This window comes from Sorex fumeus, unplaced genomic scaffold, assembly GCF_029834395.1.
Source record: "Sorex fumeus unplaced genomic scaffold, SorFum_2.1 ptg000129l, whole genome shotgun sequence".
NCBI lineage: Eukaryota > Metazoa > Chordata > Mammalia > Eulipotyphla > Soricidae > Sorex > Sorex fumeus.
In genome coordinates, this window is record NW_026606186.1 from 11874595 (window position 1) to 11895982 (window position 21388).

Genomic DNA, 21388 nt, shown 5'->3' on the forward strand with positions numbered 1-21388 from the left:
CTGCTCATGCATATGATTACTGATAGGATTAAGATCTTTGTGAGGTATTAGATTCCCAAAAGCTGTTAACTGGAAGCTTCCCTCAGTTTCCCAGCGATGAATCTCTCCATAGAGTATTTCAGGACATGCATGACAGTGAAGGACATGCAAAGACAGATGACTAAGAAAGAGAGGGAGAGGAAGAGAGAGAGAACAAGAAAAGAGTATGTAGGATGTGTATGTATGTGTATAAGATCAAAGAGTGCAAAATAAAATTAACAGTAATTTACAAACCCATCATAACAGTAACACTCCAATCACATTCCTAATTTTCTTACCTTCCTAAGCAATAATCAAGTAGCCATAGGGTTCACACTCAGGGATAGTTAGGTAATCAGGGTTCAGGGGTCAAGGCTTAGGCCCAGTGATGTGATGCCATTCGGACCTAGCAGTGTGTGGAGGGCTTCTAGACTAAACCAGGTGTTTCTCAGAGAGCAGTGAAATGCCAACTACTAAACTCAGGCCCTCATGCATGCAAAGCATGCAGTCTTTTGAACTCTGTGTTCTGCCCATCTAACTTCTGTAATAGTCTGATCATTAGAATGAAGTTTTTGGAATGGTTGAGCCAGCACTCAAATGTAGGCACAATGCATGAGAGGAGAGGAATATTATTATTATAGGTTTGGGAGGTGCTTTCCCAAACCTATAATATTCTCTTAAGTCTTCTGCTCTCTTCCCGCACTTTACCGTCCCATTTGCTCTCAGCCTTTTCTTCCACTCCTTTCTTCACATACTCCAGTTCTTTCTTTGACAGATGCTATCTCCCCCTCACATTTATTCTGCTCCAACTCTTTTTTTCTACATGGCTAGTACTTTTTTATATCATATTTCCATTTATCTAAATTCCATGCAAACTTAAAAATGATGGTTCAGACGTGACCTTCTCTCTGAAGCTCTCTCTACAGAACTGACAAGCCTGGGCTCCTCTTCTGCATCCTATAGTCTTTGTTTTACAACCAACTGCAAATAATATCTTTCTTTCCAGACTGTGGGCTACTTAAGGACATGGGACTGTGATAAGTTCATCTCTTTCCTGCAGACTCATTCTTTGCACTTAGTAGATGTCCTATTGAGTGCAGCTGTGTGACTTAATAAGCACCTACAATGTGGAAAATATTTTACTTAAAATGTTAACTATGTTATGAATTATGAACAGAGGCAACTTTAGCAGATTTTTTTAAAGTTCTGAAGCTTGAACATGCGATCTATTCTGGAAGGTTTTTCTTTAAGACATTTTCCTTTGCATTAGGGTCAAACTCCACCACTGAATTACTAGGCATATCCTGGCCTCACTCCCACTCTGTCCTGCTTCTTTGTACTAAGAGCCCTGTCTTTTCATTAATCTCTCCCACCCAGTGGCAGGAGAGGGAGACCTTTTTATTAAACTCTGGTTCCCATCATTTATCTAAGTTAACCTTAAAGTCCTTTGGTATGGTCTGTCTTTCTCAAGGGACATGGAGCTTGCAACTTGCGTGAGATAGTTGGATGCTATAGGTTGGAGGTTTCATCTTTGCTAGGAACAGACATTATGATTTAAGGCAAAGGAAAGTCCCTTAAATTCCTTCTTGCATTTGGTTTATATGTTTCTTGTCCATCATTCCTGAATTTTCATAATTCACATGTTTTGGAATTTGTGAGGAATTGAAGTCATAGAACTCTTTCACCTTGGCAACTTTCAAAAGTATTTTCACACCTTATGTTTCACACCATGTTTTAACCTGTATGACTGCAGTAGGCAATAGATGATATTAATTGGATTTTATAGGTAAGGAAATGTAGGTGGGAAGATGTGACATAATCTGCCCAAATAGCATATTTGGCAGGAAATAGATTGAAATTCTGAGTTGGGTTCCTAATTTAGTGCTCTTTTCTTCTTGATCTGATTTTATTATTAGTGAAGGAGAGAGGGTTGGAGTGATAGCACAGTGGATAGGGCATTTGTCTTGTACGCAGCTGACCCGGGTTCAATTCTTTTGTCCCTCTCAGAGAACCCGGCAAGCTACCAAAAGTATCTTGCCCGCACAGCAGAGCCTGGCAAACTCCCAGTGTCGTATTCAATATGCCAAAAACAGTAACAACAAGTCTCACAATGGAGACTTAACTGGTGCCTTCTCGAGCAAATCGATGAAAAAACAGGGGGGACAGTGAAGGAAAGAATGGAAATTTTCTCATACAACTTTCAGAACATAGTATAATTTCTTCTAAGTAGTAGTTGTCTAGTGAATGTCTTTTGAAAGTTTGAGATAAGCTGAGCTTTGGGGAAATTTTGGATTTGCCTTAAGTGTGTTAGGACTTTCCAGTGTTACATAGTGTTCCTTCCTTCCCTCAATTCCTTTGTTCATCCATAAAGCAGTTCCATAAATCATAATATTTACTATATAGCAAATATATAGTAGGAAGGACCCATGTATGGTATTAGTCACAATAATAATAATATTCACAAGACAAATGGAAAAGGACTAGATGATAGTGGTCATGGAGAACAGTTTCTGTGATAGGTTACAAACTGTACTTCCTGTCACATTTTTTTGAACTATAAAATTTTATGCAAAATATCTTTATCATCATTACCATGATGTTCTTCATTACCATCTCAATTTGCTACATAATTCTTTTTCCTTTATTATTCCGCCAATAATGTAGTAAATGCACCTTATAACTGATGCCCACTATAATCTGTAAACCACCTGAGAACATGAACATGTCTACCTGACTTTCTGGTGTGATTATACTATGTAGGAATATCTGGTGATGAAATCAATATTCAGTGTTTTTCTTTAGAAGAGAATAGAGGGCTTCACATCTAAGCAGCAATTAAAGACTATTCAAAATAATCATTGTAATCATTGTCACTCTCTCACCTAAGGAGAAATGCCTGGGTGGGATGGCTGGGTGGACTTTGGTTTTGTGTGGGGAGGGAAAGAGGTGGCAAGTGGAGGAGTCATGCTCATCTCTCCTGCCCAGGGAGTTTGCCCGTTGGAAGGTGAGGAACACAGCCATCGAGAGGAGAGACCTGGTCCGTCATCCACTGCCCCTCATGCCGGAATTTCAAAGAAGCATCCGCTTGCTTGGCAGGCGACCCACCACTCAGCAATTCATCGAAACCATCATCAAAAAGTACGGCACTCACCTCCTCATCTCTGCCACCTTGGGAGGTAGGTCGGCACTCACTGGGCCATAGTCTTGTCATGACCTTGGGTATGGGATGGAAAATGGGTGGGATGCCTGAGAATCAACTCTACCTTAACATCTCTGCCATCATACATCACTGGGGTGCAGACATTGCGAGATAATCCAAATTGTCTTGACTTTGTGGCCATATCAAAATAGTTGGTTTTATTTAGAGGATGGTCTCACTTTACTGTTTTGAATCTTTACAGAACACTGCTTTATTTTGCAATTAATTTAATTCATTAGGTATGTTCAATCTAGGAGCAATAGCACAGCAGGGAGGGTGTTTGCCTTGCATGAGGCCAACCCAGGTTCAATTCCCAGCATCTCATATGGTCCCCTGAGCATCACCAGGAGTAATTCCTGACTTCAGAGCCAGAAGTAACCTCTGTGCATTGCCAGGTGTGACCCAAAATGCAAAGGAATGTTCAATCTAGTTATTTGATTCTTTCCCTTTGAATGTAGTCTAATATGGGAGAACAAATAGATTCAGATTTTACTTAGAGAATTGCTTTAAGTCCATTCCAGGGATGAGTAGTTTGATATTAGTATTTTACAAATTGGTTATTGTTTGTATTTTATATAAAATTTGGGGTAGATTAATAGAGAAATAGACTCATTGTTTGACCCTGTTCAGCCTTAGTCATGCCTTCCCGTCAAGTCTTTTTAAGGAATAAGGATAATAGGAGAATATAAACTAGAGGAAACAAATGCAAAGAAAATCAGAAATGACAGGGTCTTTTCTATTTTGATGTCCCTGGATGTTTTCTGAATGCATCATTTTATATTTCTAGTTAAAATCCCTTGGACATGTTTTTGGTAACAAGGTCCATTTGTTCTTGATAAAGTCTCTTTGGTGGTGTAATATTATGCTCTACACAGCTGAAAAATTGCATTTGGATATGATCCATGACATCTAAAATATAATGGGTGTATTGATGGAAGTATAGTGGGTAGAGTAAGTTATAATTATAATTATTTACCTTCTTTAGCAGTGGAGTGAACACTGTGAACTAGAGTGATTAATAAAAAATTCTAGGGGACAAGTGTTGCTTTAAATCAGCAGGAGTCGATCAAGTAAAAGGAATTCTGCAAAGCTTTATAGGAGTGAGTATACACATTCTTCTGAGGAAAGACCCTTAGTAATTTGATTGTGTAGAAACAAGAAGCAAAGAAATTGATTGGGAAAAAGCATTTAGTTTTGTAACAATAATTGCCAAAGTTTAGTTTATTATCTGTTCATTTGAGGGATTGTAGCTTACTTTAGTCCTAAAAAGACTGTAAATTGTGTTGTATAACCTCCATTTTAAAGGCAAGTCAGCTGAGAGATATAGCTTATAAGTGACGCACTAAACTTTTTTAAATTTTTATTAGTGAAATACCATGAGGTACAGTTGTAGACTTAAAAACTTTTGTTCTTGGGTTTCAATTATACAATGATTAAGTACCCTAACTTTTTTTTTAATTAGTATGCTGTGTCCACAAAGTTTGCTTTTTTTGACCTAACATCAGTCATCACTTTAACAACTTCACTCCTCTGCTTAAACAACCAACCCACCAGTATATCTTTGCTGCTGTTGCCACTCAGATATTAAGTTAAATAGGGCTTTGAATGCTAACTTATGAAGTACAAAGTCTCTTCTGTTGTAAGGTGAGAATGATAACATGTCTACACTAATTGTAGTATCAACTTGTACCTCTTTTCTGAACTTTTTCCACCTCCCAATTCACTGGGGGCAAAATATTCACTAGGAACAATTCAGTTCTTTAGAAAGTGTATTCTGTCCAAGTCCCTGGAAATCCCAAATAACAAAGACCTTTCTTTTGCAATGAAATATATTTTTAATTTCTCCAAGGCAAAGTTGTGAATTATTCACAATGCCTTGTTCCTCTCCTACTTTTACAGCATAGCATTTTAAAATATGCAAAGCTTTGGATTGTGTTCTAGTATTGGACCAAAGGCATGAATGCTCCTCCACTCCTCAATGTGAAGGAAAGGAACTAGAGGGCGCCTGTGAAGGGTGGAGACTTACTCTTGATTGAATACAGTGTCCAAGAATGATGCCAGGTCTTTCTTGCTGGCATCATGTCATTCCAATTCTTAAGAGTCTCCCCATGCATTGGGAGGTGGTAAATTGTAGTGAATGGAAGGCAGATTAGAGTTTTGATTGCTGGGTCCTAGTCCTGCCACCTGATGCTCAGCAGTTTCTTGTCCCTGGCAAGTTGGTCCTCTAAGCCTCCATTTCCTCTTTTATATGTAGAACAAATAGTAGTACTTCCTTAATCCCTATTGTCAAAGTAAAATAAAATAAAAAACAATCCATTACATCCTTAACAGTGTCTGGCTTACAAATTGTCTCTGTTGTCATTGTCAAAATTCTTATTCTTTTTGTTGTTGTTCTGTGTTTTGTGTGCTGTTAGCATCCTCATCCTTACTGTTACTATTGTTTTCATGTAGTGGAGCTAAAAAAAAACTAGAGGACTCAGGATAAAAACCCATTCCTTTCATTCACTTTGGGAAACATTGAGAAATGTATTTTTCTTTCTTGATATCAGTCTTCTTGTCTAAATAAAAGAAGGTGGGAAAAAATTGTATTCACTGTAATTTTTCCTAAGGAGTACACAATATTCATTTAGAAGAAAGACTGTGATAAACTGTTTGAGGTGTCAGGTGAGTTCCTTGGGGCATACTCAAACAACAAAAGATGATCCTTAAACTGTCACTGTCAGGACAAGCAAATGCATTTGTTTGGCTCTTGAGGGAGAGGGAAGAAAGAGGAATGAGAAAGAGGAATTGGATCTAGTGGTGAGAGGACTAAAATTAAGGATTTGATTATGCACTTGGTTAAGGTAAGAAGTAGATAGAAGGAACTGGTAAGTATTTTGGAAAACAATAAAATTTAAGAAATTGCCTACCCCTGAAACAATCCAAAGGCATGAGAAGCACATCCTTTGAGATGCAAATCATGAACTCCTTGCATATGGAAAAATTGAGGCACCCAGGTAAAGATTGATCCTCTTGAAAAGGAGAGAGAAACTATAGAGATTCTTACCACTTTGACATTTAGTTATGTTAAAGAATCTGTGAAATAAAGTTTGTGAAAAGGAGAGATAACATTGTGGATGAGACATTTGCTTTACATGCAACCAACCTGGGTTCAATCCCAGGAATCCCATATGGTCCCCCAGCACTGCTAGATATAGTTTCTGAATGCAGAGCCAGGAGTAGTAACCCCTGAGCATTGCTGGTTTTAACCCCAAAAGTAAGAAAAAAAAATCCAAGTGGACCATGGAGAAACTGAAGCTTTCCTTGTGACAACACCCAGATTAACTTTTCTCCCATCTGGAGAAACCCATATTCTCTCTTGAACACAGATACAGATCTATTTCTCTCCCCTCACATTTTTTTTAAAAAATTCCTTAAAATTATTTTTCATCATGATTTCAGCTCTGTCTGATGTTCTTTTCTGTGAGGGAAGGTCACAGACTTGGAATGCCTATGCAGAGGAGAGAATTGACTTCCATTTTCCTGCAAAGAGAAATTCCTCCTCTGGCCTGAGTCCACAGCTGTCCAAAACTGTGGGTGGTGGGGACCCTTTCCTATACAGGGCAGAACAAATGGGCATCAGGAAATGCTTGATAGTGGCCTTGTGGGGATGGTGAGACGTGAACCTCCATTCTGTGTAGGTGCTTAGAGCAGACGTTAGCATCGCAACTCATGCTGGTCATTTTCTTCTGTGGCTAAAGTGGTCAAGCAGAGAGATGGAAGCATGATTATCTCGAGCCATCTTGATGTCGGTGGGCCCCACGGGTGACTTATGTGAAGTGGGGAGGAGAAAGACGGTCACTTTCTCCCCACCTGCCTCTGCCACCTGGGACCCAGGGTTACTGGGTTCTTATCTCGCCTCGCAGAAAAGAATTTCAGGAGTAGACAAGGAGTGAAATAAATAGATTTTATTTAGAGGATTTTTGGAGAGGGAGAGAAAGGGATAAGCAGATAAGCGAGGGAATGGAGAGTAAGAGAGAGTAACGCATCCAGAGAGAACGCAGGCTTCTCCGACGGTGGAGAGAGAGCCCCTACACACATCCTAGTATTAGACACGAAGGCATGAAAGTACACATCTCAAGATGGGAGATGCGGGCAACACATGTGCTCGGGCACCACATGTGCTCGGCCACGTGGGTGCAAGCAGCACATGGGCTCCGGCAGCATATGCGCGCCCTTCCTTTGTTCAAGGTGGCCTTTATAGGGTTTCTTCAGCCTGCCCCCACATGAAGCTTCTTCTCAGGTAAAAGTCCGTTGCTAAGGAGGTTACCAGGAAGGTTGGGAGTGGTGATGGTCTTCTTTGGGCTGAATCACTAAAGTTAATCAGATTAAAGGGGAGGTCCAAAAAGAGTAATTTCATGGGGAGGAGGCCTATACTCTCAGGGTCTGGATGGTCTTATCAGGCCTTTGTTTTCTGTATCCACAAGGTGGGTCATTCCTAGAATTCTTCCATGAAACTTTGTTTCATTACAAGGGGCCTTTCCCTATCTACCTGCCTACATCAATCTTGCTTACTTCCCCACTTCACTAACTCATCCACAGTAGATTCTTTCTTCACATCAAGGAAAAATATTGAAATCATAAAATACTCAGGATAAATGATTTCTTGATGGGTGTTGCAGGGAAAAACTGTCACTGTCACTGTCCTCCCATTGTTCATCGATTTGCTCGAGCAGGCCCAGTAACGTCTCCATTGGAAACTTTTTGTTGTTGTTGTTACTCTGTTTGGCATATTGAATACATCACGGGTGGCTTGCCAGGCTCTGCCATGCAGGCGAGATACTCTTGGTAACTTGCCGGACTCTCCAAGAGGGGCGGAGGAATCGAACTCGGGTCGGCCATGTTGGCTGCGTGCAAGGCAAACGCCCTACCGCTGTGCTGTCGTAGCAGAAGGGGTATAGCTCAGGTAGAGCATTTGACTGCAGGGAAAAACTAAGAAATGAAATGATATCAAGGAATACGAGAGAGAGAGAAAGAGAGAGAGAAAGAGAGAGAGAGAGAGAGAGAGAGAGAGAGAGAGAGGAGAGCAATTTATCTTCATCCCTCTGAAGATAGTATTTTGGACCAAAATAAACATTGGCTGGGTGTCTGTGTGACAGTAAACTTGCCTGTGTACATGGGAATGCCTGCCTGCCAACATAGTACCATGGACACAAATGTCAACCTATATTTGGATGTATGTAAGTGTATACGGAGACATGAGCATATGTAGTCTATACATGCACACATGGGTGTTGATTCATCTGGATGCAATATGCCTATCAATGTGATTGCATGTGTAGCTGAATATGTACACATTGCATGGATATCTTTCTGAGAAGGAATCGAGGTGAGTGGGCTCTCATGAATGGTTTACGTGAGGCAAGGGAGAGAAAGATGGTCACTTTGTCCCTATCCACCGGTGCCACCACAAGGTCATTGGGGAAGACTAGGACTGAAAAAGCCCTTTTTTTAAGCCCTTGAAAGTCATGGGCCTGAGTCTTGGCCAGCCCCACTTGCTGGATGTCAAGTCACACCTGACAACCACTTGGTCTTGAAGTACGGGAGTTGATCCACACCACCCAATTTCACGGGAAGCCACGGACTAGGGTTGGAGTGATGATTTCCTCTTTGAAGGAAAGTCCTAGGCCTTACCTAGGCTTTCGGGTTCTTGTCTTGCTTCACAGAAAAGAATTTCAGGAGTAAATGATCAGTGAAGTAAAAACAGGTTTTATTTGGAGGTTTGTAGTAAGGGGAAGGAGGGAGAGAAAGTAAGAGAGACAGAGAATAATGCCCTGAAGAGATCACAGGCTTCTCCAAAAGCGGAGAGAACATCTTATCACACCCCAGCATTAGATATGGAAGCATGATAGTAAACATCTCAAGAGGGGAGATATGGGAGACACACATGTCCTTGGCCACATGGGCACAAGTAGCACATGGGCTCAGGCAGCATATGTGCACATTTCCTTTGGCCAAGGTGGCTTTTATAGGGTTTGCCAAAACTGCCCCCATGTGCGGTTTCTTAGGTAAAAGTCTGTTGCTAGGGTGGTTGCCAAGAGGGTGGAGTTGGAAGTGGTTGATGGTCTTTGAAATTCTTTTCCTGGTCTTTTGTGTCTTCTGGAGCTTCTCTCTAAGGGTGTGGGCCATCCTCTCTGGGCCTGTTACCAGCATTAGCTGTATATTTACGTGTATCTTTATTATTACCCACCCTGCATTTTTTTTTAAGTAAAACAGATTTTATAAGGAGAAAAAGAAAGTGGGAGAGAGTGGAGAGTAACATGCTTGAGAGAACCCGGGCTTCTGCAAGGGCGGAGCGAGCCCCTACACACATCCCAGCATTAGACACGAAAGTATGAAAATACACACATCTCAAGAGGGTATATGCGGGCGACACATGTGCTCATGTACCCCATTTGCTCAGCACAAGCAGCAAATAGGCTCATGCGGCATATGTGCCCACCCTGCATTTCTTTACTAAGAGGAAGGTTGAGAATCTAGTCACAGGGACTCAGAAGGAATGGCTGAAGAATGTTCTAGAAACTGAAAGTCTGACAGCCCAACAGTCCCCCCTTACCACACACACACACACACACACACACACACACGGGTGCGGGGGGAGGGAAAGAAGTATCTCCTCCTATTGCCTGAAAGCATAAAGCAGTCACCTCACATCTCATCCTCCCTCTCCTGTGGATCTGAGTATCACTTCCTTCCCCTCAGAGGACTGTGTGCAGCTGAGAGTGAGGCAGAGCACCCTGAGGACAGAGAGATTGAGGAAAGGCCTAAGCAGGGTGGCAAAGGCAATTTACAGGAATGCCCAAATGGGAAAGCAACTTTAAACAGAACATTCTCTTAATAAACAAGAAATTAAGTCTTAATAATGCAGTGAGAAACCCATTAACCCCTCTTGATCTAAGGTTCGCTTCTTCCAGTTCTCAGTCTGGAGGGAACTGGGCTTCCTTCACCTTCTCTTTCAAAGGCCCTCCGAGGGCCTGAGCTGACACTGAGCATATTTATTTCCTCTGCCTCCTGGCTCTAACCTCTAGCATATTCACTTCCTTAATCATGTACCTTCTTCAGTCTTCTACCTATTCAATCATTTCTCTGCCCATTCATCCATCTACTATCCATTCATCTATCAAATAATAACAGAACATCTGTTCTTGATCTGACCTGGGAGAAGTATTGAGAGCATTACAAAGGAAAATCAGATCCTGAATTCCCGCAAGCCAGCCACCTTCCTAAGAAATCAAATTCTAATTGTTTACAAAGACTTTTTATTTGGACGGGGTGGGTGGGGGGAAGATTCCACACCCATCTGTGCTCAATTATTACTTCTTTTGGCTTTGTACTCAAGAATCACTCCTAGAGGTACTTGGTGTACCCAATGGGTTGCTGGGGATCAAATCTGGATCAGTTGCGTGCAAGGCAAATGCCCTCCCCATTGTTCTAATGCTCCAGCCCTATGAAGACTTTTTTTTTTTTTTTTTGGTTTTTGGGTCACACCCGGCAATGCACAGGGGTTATTCCTGGCTCTGCACTCAGTAATTACTATTGGCTGCGCTCAGGGGACCATATGGGATGCTGGGAATCGAACTCTGGTTGGCTGCATGCAAGTCAAACGCCCTACCCGCTGTGCTATTGCTCCAGCCCCATGAAGACATTTTAAATTCAGATAAATTCAGGTTGCAGTAGGGTCCAAAGGACAGAACATCGTATCCTCCTGAAGTTCATGGGAAAGTGGCAATGTGCTGTGTCTTATTTGTTGCATAAGCCTGCATTTATGGAAGCTAAAGGTTAATTTTGATGGTGATGAATCTTTCAGGTGGGAGGTGTCAGCTTCACTGTTGAGGTTTATATGGCAGTCAATAAACACTGTAGAGTTGACTTACTTCCATATTTATCTGCTTACCTACAAATTCCCTGATAATTTATTGAGTACATAGTGTAGACTCATATGATACTAGGTAATTGTGTAAACTCACACAAGAGGGGGCACGGCACACACACAGCGGCGGTGGCTCTATCTCTCCCGCCGCCCGCATTCTATCTCTCCCGCCGCCCGCATTCAGTAGTCTCACCCTTCTCCCACCCCGGAGAGGTCGATGGCGATGGTCAGGAGGAGGAAGGAACGAGGGCCAGGCTGGTAGGTATTAGTCGTAGTTTATTCTGATTCTCTCTTCATCTGTCTCTGCCTCCTATGCCCAATCTACAGTCTCATTATATCTCTCTCCAAGAGGAATTGGGGGAACAATTACACATAGGTGCGGTCACAATCAATAGGGGTAGAAATCAATAGGGGTAGAAATCTTAGCCTCAGGGAAGGCCGCTCCTAGGACAGATCCTTCCTCAGCAGGAGGACCCACCCTAGAGCAGAATCCCATGGGTGTGCCTCTCCTCTCCTTGTCCGACAAGCATATAACAATATAATATAAATCATTTTGTATGGATAAAGTAAGAAATATCTTAAACTTATAGAATTGCTCTCCTAGGGCCATCTCGATCTCAGACTACGGTGCTCAGGCCAGATAGTCTTTCCCACCCCTAGCAGGATCCTAGTCTTGTCGTTACCTTGGATCATGACAGCATTTGTCCATGATCAAACTCTTAACTTATAGTTAAGAATCGTGGCACTTTGGCCTGGCCCATTTCACTGCCAGAGTAGCTCACTGCTTGCCCTGGGTCCATTCAGTCCCTCGTCGGGACCCTGCTTTTGGGGTGTTAGGAACTAAGGGCAACTGAGGCTTAAGTCGAGAAAGCAGATGCCTGGGAGTGAATAATATTCAAAGCCAATCAAATCCTAAGTTACAAAGCATAATGTTAACGGTCTTCCTGTGTCTATACAAAAAGGATATTACTTTAAGGTAAACTATTCATAAGGCATAAGGAGAGGATAAAGGCAATGTTTCACTCATACATATAAAATCATAGATTTCTGGGAAACTGATCTTACAAATTAACAGTCTGATTAAGGGGAAAGCTGATTAACTGGGTGGGAAGGAGAGCATAGGGAAGACTGTTTACAGATAAACACAATGGAAGTGGAAGTGCTTCAGGAGCACTGTGATGGGTGTAACCAGATTGATGGGTGTAACCAGATAAACCTAAGCTTCTTGTGGAAGGACAAAGCAATGTTACCCTACAGGTAATGATGAAAAACTTACAGACTGCCTGATCTCACAGTAGATTGCCACAAGAGAAGGTGACAGGGCTGTCAACAAGCCATATCACCTAGGTGTTCTTTTGCAGATATAAAAGATATAGAGGAGCCCATAGTTAGAGTTCTTAATTGATTGAGTATAATGGGGAATACAGGGAAGGCTTCTCAGAGAAGGTGTTCCCCTAGGGTGTTAGATGACACCTGAGGGATGAGAAGAAGTTAACTCAAAAAAGAAATTAAAGCAGAGGTCTGGCAATGAGAGAAAATCGAGCTCATTTGAGTGAGTGGAGAATACCTTAGAACTTTAAGGTATTCTGGATAGAAAAGATCACACTTGTACCTATGCTCCACTTTATCCACAGGATTGTGGGCACATTCCACTCCTTAGGCTTCTCACCATAGCTATCCATCTGGAAATAATCCCCTAAGCCTGTGTCCCTAGACCAGTCAAACTTAAAATTTAACATGAATCACAAATATGAATTCTTTATGTATTTAAAATTTTATAGCCCAATTTTTGTTTGTTTGTTTGTTTTGCTTTTTGGGTCACACCCGACAATGCACAGGGATTGCTCCTAGCTTTGCATTCAGGAATTACTCCTGGCAGTGCCCAGGGGACTATATGGGATGCTGGGAATCGAACCCTGGTTGACCGCATGCAAGACAAATGCCCTACCTGCTGTACTATCACTCCATCCCCATATAGCCAAATTTAAAAAGATTAAAGAGAGACTTGGCTTAACATATTTTTTTTTATTTAACATGGGGCTGGAGCGATAGCACAGTGGGTAGGGTGTTTTCCTTGAATGCAATTGACCCGGCCAACCCAAGTTTGACTCCTCTGCCTTCAATTCCTCCACCCCTCTTGGTGAGTCTGGCAAGCTATCAAGAGTATCTCCCCTGCACGGGAAAGCCTGACAAGCTACCCGTGACGTATTTGATATGTCAAACACAGTAACAAGTCCCACAATGTAACTGGGCCCGCTTGAGCAAATTGATGAACAATGGGAGGACAGTGTCAGTGATATTTCTGAAATACTATTAATTCAACTCATAAATAATAAACTATTCATGGATATTTTGCATATTATTAGCATTTCCTAGATCTTGGATATCTGCTGTGTGGTCTATATTTGCAGTATATCTTCAATGAAACTTGTCACCTTTTGGGCTACCCTGGTCACACTTGTCTAGTTGCCTCCATACTAGTGCTCTGATGACTCTACAGTCGGGACAATCTTGTACTCATTTTTCATCCGAGTGCCAGCTGAAGTACTCAGCACATACAAAATGTTCCATGAAAATTTGCTGAGCTAAACTAGTGAGTGAACGATATAATAATAGAGTGCAGGTGATTGTATCTCAGGTTTGATGGTATTGTTGGCGATTGGTCAGAGTTTTGTTATGCCTTTACCCGAGCAGTTTCTGGATTGTGAATGGAGTATGCCAGGTCAAGAACAGAAGAGGGTTAGACAGGAGATTGGAAAGCCATAGAATGATTGCACTCATTTGTGAGAAAAAAAATACTATGAGATTAATACCCAAGGACAGTAGAAACAAGGACCAGGAGGATTAGTCCAAGGTTGGAAGCCTGCCTCAAGTGCTGAGGGAGAAGGCAATTGGGATAGAGAAGGGAACATTATGACAAAGAGTTGGAAATGATTACTCTGAATAAGAACTAAACTGCATCTGCATGCTGAGTAGGTAAAAGAATAAACATGATTACCTGTATCTGTATTGAAAATTATAATGCCAAAAAGGGAAGAGAGAGAGAGAGAGAGACAGAGAGAGAGAGAGAGAGAGAGAGAGAGAGATTGAGCGCCTGCTATAGAACTACCCCCTCCCCCTACCTCACCCATAGAGGCAGGCTGGGGTAGGGGAGGGGTTGGCCCAAGGCAAACTGGGGTCATGGGTTATTGGTGGTGGGAAATGGACACTGGTGAAGGGATGAGTGTTGGATCATTGTATGACTGAAACCCAATCATGAACAGCTTTGTAACTGTATATCTCAGGGTGACTCAATTAAAAAAAATAAAAGGAATCTTTACGTCAACCATTTAGGAAGGATGGTGGGACAAACGGTACTTCAAGCAGAAATAGAGCTTGGGAAAAGTCTGACAGGAAATTTGGCAAGCACGAAACATGGAGGGAGAAGGAATGGTTGGGTTAGATCCACAGGGTCAAGGGTGAGAGACAGAATGGAGGCTTAGTGTGGAAAACTAAATGACAGTGGAACCATGTTCCAGAAGCTATAATGGAGGAATCTGAGGCAGAGAATTAACCTGTGAGTCAGCACTGTGCTCACTTCAGAGGAAAACCATTGTCTTCCTGAATAATTTTTTTAAAATCTTCAATTTAAAACTTCATCAGCATTCTGAAGAAATTTCAGTTGTCTTAGGTATCAAGCTTTTGTCCTCAGAAAGTACTGGCAGTGTTTGTGCTCTGAATATCCTATCATATTAAGTGGATTAGATGTAAGGATAAATGTCATACAATTGATGTCTCCCCATAATCAAATGATGGTTAACAGATCTGTGGTGATCTCTGAGTGACAGGCAGGATACGGATGCATTATGTAATGTACTAATTTGCCCTTATGCAACATTATGAGGTAAATATAGTTTGTATCCATGGTTTTACATATGCAGAATCTGAGAAACAAGGGTCCAGAGTGCAGAGAACTGGTTCACATCCTACCCATTTGGACTGCTATTTAATACTTCTGCAATGAGCTGTGCTTGCTTCTTTGAACCAGACACTTATATAAGAAGTTTATTTGGATATTTATTTATCTATCTATCTATTTATTTATTTATTTAGCACAGTGGTTAGGGCATTTGCTTTACATGCAGCCAACCAGGCCAGCCCAGGTTGGATTCCTCCGCCCCTTTCAGAGATCCCAGCAAGCTACCAAGAGTATTTCACTTGCAGGGCAAAGCCTGGCAAGCTACCTGTGATGTATTCGATATACCAAACACAACAACAACAAGTGTCACAATGGAGACATTAATGGGCCTGCTCGAGCAAATTGATAAACAATGGAAGGAGTGACAGTGTTTATTCTTAATAATTGTATTGACTGTCATGCCTTTCCTAATTCTTTTTTTTTTATTAGAGAAACACCATGAGGTACATTTGTAGATTTACAATTTTTTGTGCTTGGGTTTCGATTATACAATGATCAGATACCCATCCCTCCACCAGTGCCCATTTTCCACCACCATGGATAATATCCCCCCACCCCCATCCCCCCATCCCCCCCTGCCTCTGTGGCAGGGCAATCCCCTGTGTTCTCTTTCTCCTTTTCGGTGTTGTGGTCTGCAAAAGAGGCATTGAGTGGCAAACATGTTCAGTCCATAGTCTACTTTCGACATGCATCTCCCCTCCTGGGAGGATCCTCCAAACACCCTTTATTTGGTGCTCCCTTCTCTATCTGAACTGCCCTTTCCTCTAGGATACCCGGCTGGCCTCTAAGTTATGGAGTAATCCTCCTGGTTCTGATCTCAGCTATTCTTGGGTATTAATCTCATATTTTGTTACTTTATATCCCCCAGATGAATGCAATCTTTCTATGTCTATCCCTCTCTTTCTGACTCATTTCGCTTAGCATGATACTTTCCATATTGTACCACTTGTATGTAAATTTCATGACTTCATCTTTTCTAACAGCTACATAGTACTCCATTGTGTAGATGTACCAAAGTTTCTTTAACCAGTCATCTGTTCTTGGGCATACACATCTGACAAGGGGTTGATATCCAGGATATACAAAATTCTGGTTAAACTCCACAAGAAGAAAACATCCAACCCCATCCAAAAATGGGGCAATGAAATGAACAGAAACTTTCTCAAAGAAGAAATCCGAATGGCAAAAAAGCACATGAGAAAATGCTCTACATCATTAATCATCAGGGAGATGCAGATCAAAACCACAATGAGATACCATCTCACACCTCAGAGACTGGCCCACATTCAAAAGAGCAAAAGCAACCAATGCTGGCGTGGATGTGGCGAGAAAGGGACACTCCTTCACTGCTGGTGGGAATGTCGACTGGTTCAGCCCTTCTGGAAAACAGTATGGACGATTCTCCAAAAATTAGAAATTGAGCTCCCATTTGACCCAGCAATACCACTCCTGGAAATATATCCCAGAGAGGCAAAAATGTATAGTCGAAGTGACATCTGCACTTGTTTGTTCATTGCAGCACTCTTTACAATAGCCAGAAACTGGAAGAAACCTGAATGCCTTTCCTAATTCTTAATGAATATCTTTCTAGACTATCCACTTTATTTGATGATTAGTGAACAGAGAAGTTAAGAAACATCCTCAAGTTCACAGTTTTTAGACCGAAAAACCAGAGGGACATATCTATTTAGTAGGAATATCTGGAGCTTTCTTTCTGAAATTGGTGAAAATCTTTCTTGTTATTCAAAATAAAAGGCATCCACATTAGTACTGTTAATAATGAAGGCACCTATTTCAAAGGAAACTTCCATGATGTAAAATACTTATTTTTATCTTATCTCTTTCTTCCTTGTACTTGACTTTCTTGCCTTATTTTCTTGTTCCCCCTGATAGGACGTCTTCATTGCACTCTCAAAAGTGTGGTGCCTGGAATATGTGGATATTTAAGAAATATTTGTTGAATGGATTAGAAAAGCAGTGACTTAAATATTTGCTATCTCATAGATATCAAGAACTGGACTTTGTATAAGGGGTATATGGTGTCTAATATAAACAGTGTCTTACTTGACACATCTCAGTATTTAGTTTATCATCTCTATATCTATATAGGCACGTAATTATTCCTTTATGTCTGTCTGTATCTCTTTCAGTTTTGTATTTTATCTGTATCTGTCAATCTGCTAACTCTATCCATCTATCTATCCATCCATCCATCCATCCATTCATCAGCTCACCTGTCTGTCTAGGTAATGATTGTAGAAGAGGGAGAGGAAATAAGGATGTAGGAAAAAGAAGTGAGAGATGAGAAACTGAAAAAGGAGAACCACATAAGGAAACAGGAGAGCTCTTGGGTGGAATTCCTTGGAAAAGCACACACTTACACACTTTGCCAGCATGAGGCAATGGGTTTGATTGCTACCTCCAAAATAAAACAAAAAATACAACCAAACAAAAATAAACCAGGAATTTGAGAGAGAGAGAGAGAGAGAGAGAGAGAGAGAGAGAGAGAGAGAGAGAGAGAGAGAGAATAGGAGGTCATATCCATAAATTTACATCAGAGAGTGAGACTCAAAAAATGGTTGTGAGCTCTGTTTGGTAGAGATGATGCTGGGGACATCATCTGTGACTTAATGACATGTTTTTTTCTAATGACTTGATGAACCTTTGCATTTACTTATCTCAATGATATGTAAATATGTTCTTTCTCATGTGATTGTGCCTTTGATTTGCAAAAGCTGTAGGAAACTTGTGCTATTTTATTGGCTGACTTAAGGATATTTTCAGCTACCAGATCCTGCCACCTTTCTTTCCATCCAGTCTCTACAGATGCTGAGCATCTCTCTTTTCTGTTCAGGGGAAGAGGCCTTGACCATGTACATGGACAAAAGTCACCTCGACAGGAAGTCAGGGAATGCCACTCAAAGTGTTGAAGCTTTGCACCAGCTTGCATCGTCCTACTTTGTCGACCGTGATGGCACCATGAGGAGGCTCCATGAAATACAAATATCAACTGGAGCGATCAAGGTATGATTTGAGGGAAGTCTGGGTGGTTATTAAGAGAGTAACACTGCAACACAAGTATCCAGAGAGTTGATGGGCGAATACATTCTCAGGTTTCATATTCCCATGAAGCTCACAGTCCCCTCTGTTTTACACTCTGATTCATCAATATTCTGAACATGCTCATCAGAGTGACCATAGTTACTGATTTATGGGAACAGCCCTGTCTATGGTCACGGCAGAATTATCAGCAATCCTTTCATTCAGTCTTCCAGTTTTCCTACATGGATGATTTTCAGATGCCCTTCTTAAGTGATAAATGATTTCATAAGGTAACATAGAACTAGCAGGAGTTAATTCCTAATGCCTAGGTCAGACATCCTTCAGATACCTGTTTTGTTTTGTTTTATAGCCTCTCCCATCTTCTAAAGATGCGAGACTGGGATCTTAAAAATGAAGACTGGGGCTGAAGTGATAGCGCAGCGGAAAGGGCATTTGCCTTTCACAAGGCTGACCTGGGTTCGATTCCCAGCATCATGTATTGTCCCCTGAGCACTGCCAGGAGTAATTCCTGAGTGCCTGGGCCAGAAGTAATCCCTGTGCATCACCGGGTGTGACCCCCCCCCAAAAAAAACCAGAAACAAAATCTGAAGACTTGCTTAGGGATACATTGATGGGGGGTGTCATAGAAGGGCTGGGACTCCTCTTTCCAAACCAGAGATCACCCAATAACTTCTGTGAAGGAATAATGGTACATATTTTGGCTCTACAGGCCATCTGTTGCTATGATGTACCTTTGCAGCAGTAGCACAAAAATCAGCCATAAACAGTTGGTAAACAAAATGGTATGGCAGTGTCTCATCAAAATTTACTTATAAAGTCATGCGCACTGTCATGGGCTGTCCGATGATATCTTTAACCAGCTTTATCCAATAGAATCTTCCAGGAGAATGGTGGTATATTCTGTCCATCTGTGCTATTCAAGATAGTGGGTACCATGGTGTTTAGAACATTTGATATGTGGCTACTGAGGGATTAAATTTAAAAGTCACCTTAATTTTAGTTTAATTTAAATTTAAATAAGATGTAGGCTACTAACGGACAGATCAACCTCCCCCGCCCCCAACCCCCGGAAACCAAAAAGAAACAACAAAAAATAAACTACATCAGAATCCATTGTAAGTGCAGTAAATAAATTTAGAGAATGCTCTTACTTACTTATTCACCTACTTACTTACTTACTTACTTACTTACTTACTTTCTTATCCAGTTTGGTTTTAGGGCCACACCCAGCTGTGCAGTGTTCGATAGTGAGCCGCCAGGTTTGCTACTGGCAATGTGTGGGGAACCATATAAGAGACTGGAGCGATAGCACAGCGGTAGGGCGTTTGCCTAGCACGCAGCCAACATGGCCGACCCGAGTTCGATTCCTCCGCCCCTCTCGGAGAGCCCGGCAAGCTACCGAGAGTACCTCGCCCACATGGCAGAGCCTGGCAAGCTCCCCGTGATGTATTCGATATGCCAAACACAGTAACAACAAAGTCTCCAATGGAGACGTTACTGGGCCCGCTCGAGCAAATCGATGATCAACAGGAGGGCCTTTACTTTTTTACTTACTTTTATAAGAGACTGAATTTTGTAGGAGAGTGAACTGAGGTCAACGTCATGTGTTACCTCTCTGCACTCTCTCTCTCTCTCACCCCAGAGGTTTCTTCTATAAAGAGAGTAAGGGAAATGATTTTTTTTTTCTGTCTAAAGGATGAGTTCTGAAGGTTTCAAAGGCATATGTTTTTCATGTCTCGAATTTTCTTAAACCAGGTTATATCTGCATTGTGTTGCATTTCTTCATCCTTTTTCTAAGTTTCGGAGTAAAATGTAGATCTCGCCTTGTATTTAGACTTTTAACGGTTATTTCTGGGGGAAAGCATGCACCGGGACCTGGGGAAGAATCAGATGAATAAGAAATTGACTAGAAGAAGAGAAAAGGCTATGTAGAAGGGAGGTTAGGAAAGGGAAATAAATCACATCAACAAAAAGCCAGCTTATCTGAGAAGAATCGCCTATATTGAGGGATTATGTTGTTAGGGAACTCAGCACAGAGAGACAGATCTTTATGAAGTCATCAGAGTCAGAGTGAAGCAAAGACTTGATTTCCATTATCACCCAGTGTTTCTCTCCTCCTTGGAAGGGATGCAGAATTGAGATACTGAAACTCTGTCAGAAGATAATCCTCTTTTGTGCCTCCTGGAAGGGCAGGCTCCCTCTTTAGAGGAGTTTTTTCACAGAAATTGCAAGGAGACTGCTCAAGAAAGCGTACTTATAGTAGGAATGTCTTCTATACTATCTCAATCTGTGACTGAGACTTTTCTTGCTGTCGTTTGATCTACCCAAGACTTAGCTGAATAGAATATCTCTCATTGCCAGCTTTCAGATGAGCAGCTGAGCCAGGTGGGCAAATTTTGCCTATGATTTTTTTCCAGGATATATTTAGCAAAATGAATTGGGAGATTTAAGTTTCGTACAGTAAAAAATGACATTATTATCTTTTTGCCCAAAAAGGAATAGCTTATTAGGAGGAAAACTCAACTAATTATTTATATACTTTTTTGAAAACCATTTTTATTAAACTACTAGGGCTTATAATACTGTTAATCATACTTTCCCTGCATACAACATTCTAATACTGCATCCTTCACCAGAGGAGCCTTTACACTCCACCAGAGTCCCAAGGACACCTGACAAACAACCCCTCCTCCATGTAAACTCAGTTCCAAAGACAAAATCCTCCCAATAACTTTTCTCACTGTTTTATTTCCCACCACATATAGGAAGGGTCTTTTTGGGTGGAGTGGTATCAACTACTCACAGATTGATGACTAGAGCTAAAGTTTCTGGAATTTTACAAATTTGTTAATCAAGATTTTTTTTCAAAAATTTAGTCTTTTGTTTATGGTTATATAAATTCAAAATTATTATGTCTAATTGTGCTTGAATACATTTTAAAGTTTACAGGAACTAGGTAAATTCTACAAATGCAAAACTTCGTAAAATTAAAGAGAATTAAGGAAATGTAAGGGGGTAAATAGGAATAGGCCAATAAAAATACTTTAGTGTGTTCTATACTGAGAAAGAGAATATTGGCTTTCTATTAGAAGATATTATATTATAGATACTGCTTAAGTGTTTTGTGTTAATAAATAAAGATTGTAATAAAAAAACCTCTTTGGCTGTAAAACTAAAAAAAACCTAATTAGACATAGAACATTCAATATAAATGAGATGTTAATTTGTTCCTGGAAAATGT

General features: G+C 41.1%; 1 protein-coding gene across 1 annotated transcript in view; it reads left to right on the top strand.

Annotated features, from left to right (window-relative positions):
* BRINP1 (BMP/retinoic acid inducible neural specific 1) overlaps positions 1–21388 on the top strand; it is a 232732-nt gene that overhangs the window by 141755 nt on the left and 69589 nt on the right. The window contains exons 3-4 of the mRNA XM_056138596.1: positions 3004–3194; positions 17939–18108. Coding sequence (XP_055994571.1) covers positions 3004–3194; positions 17939–18108 — 361 coding nt within the window. The remainder of the gene's footprint in view (positions 1–3003; positions 3195–17938; positions 18109–21388) is intronic.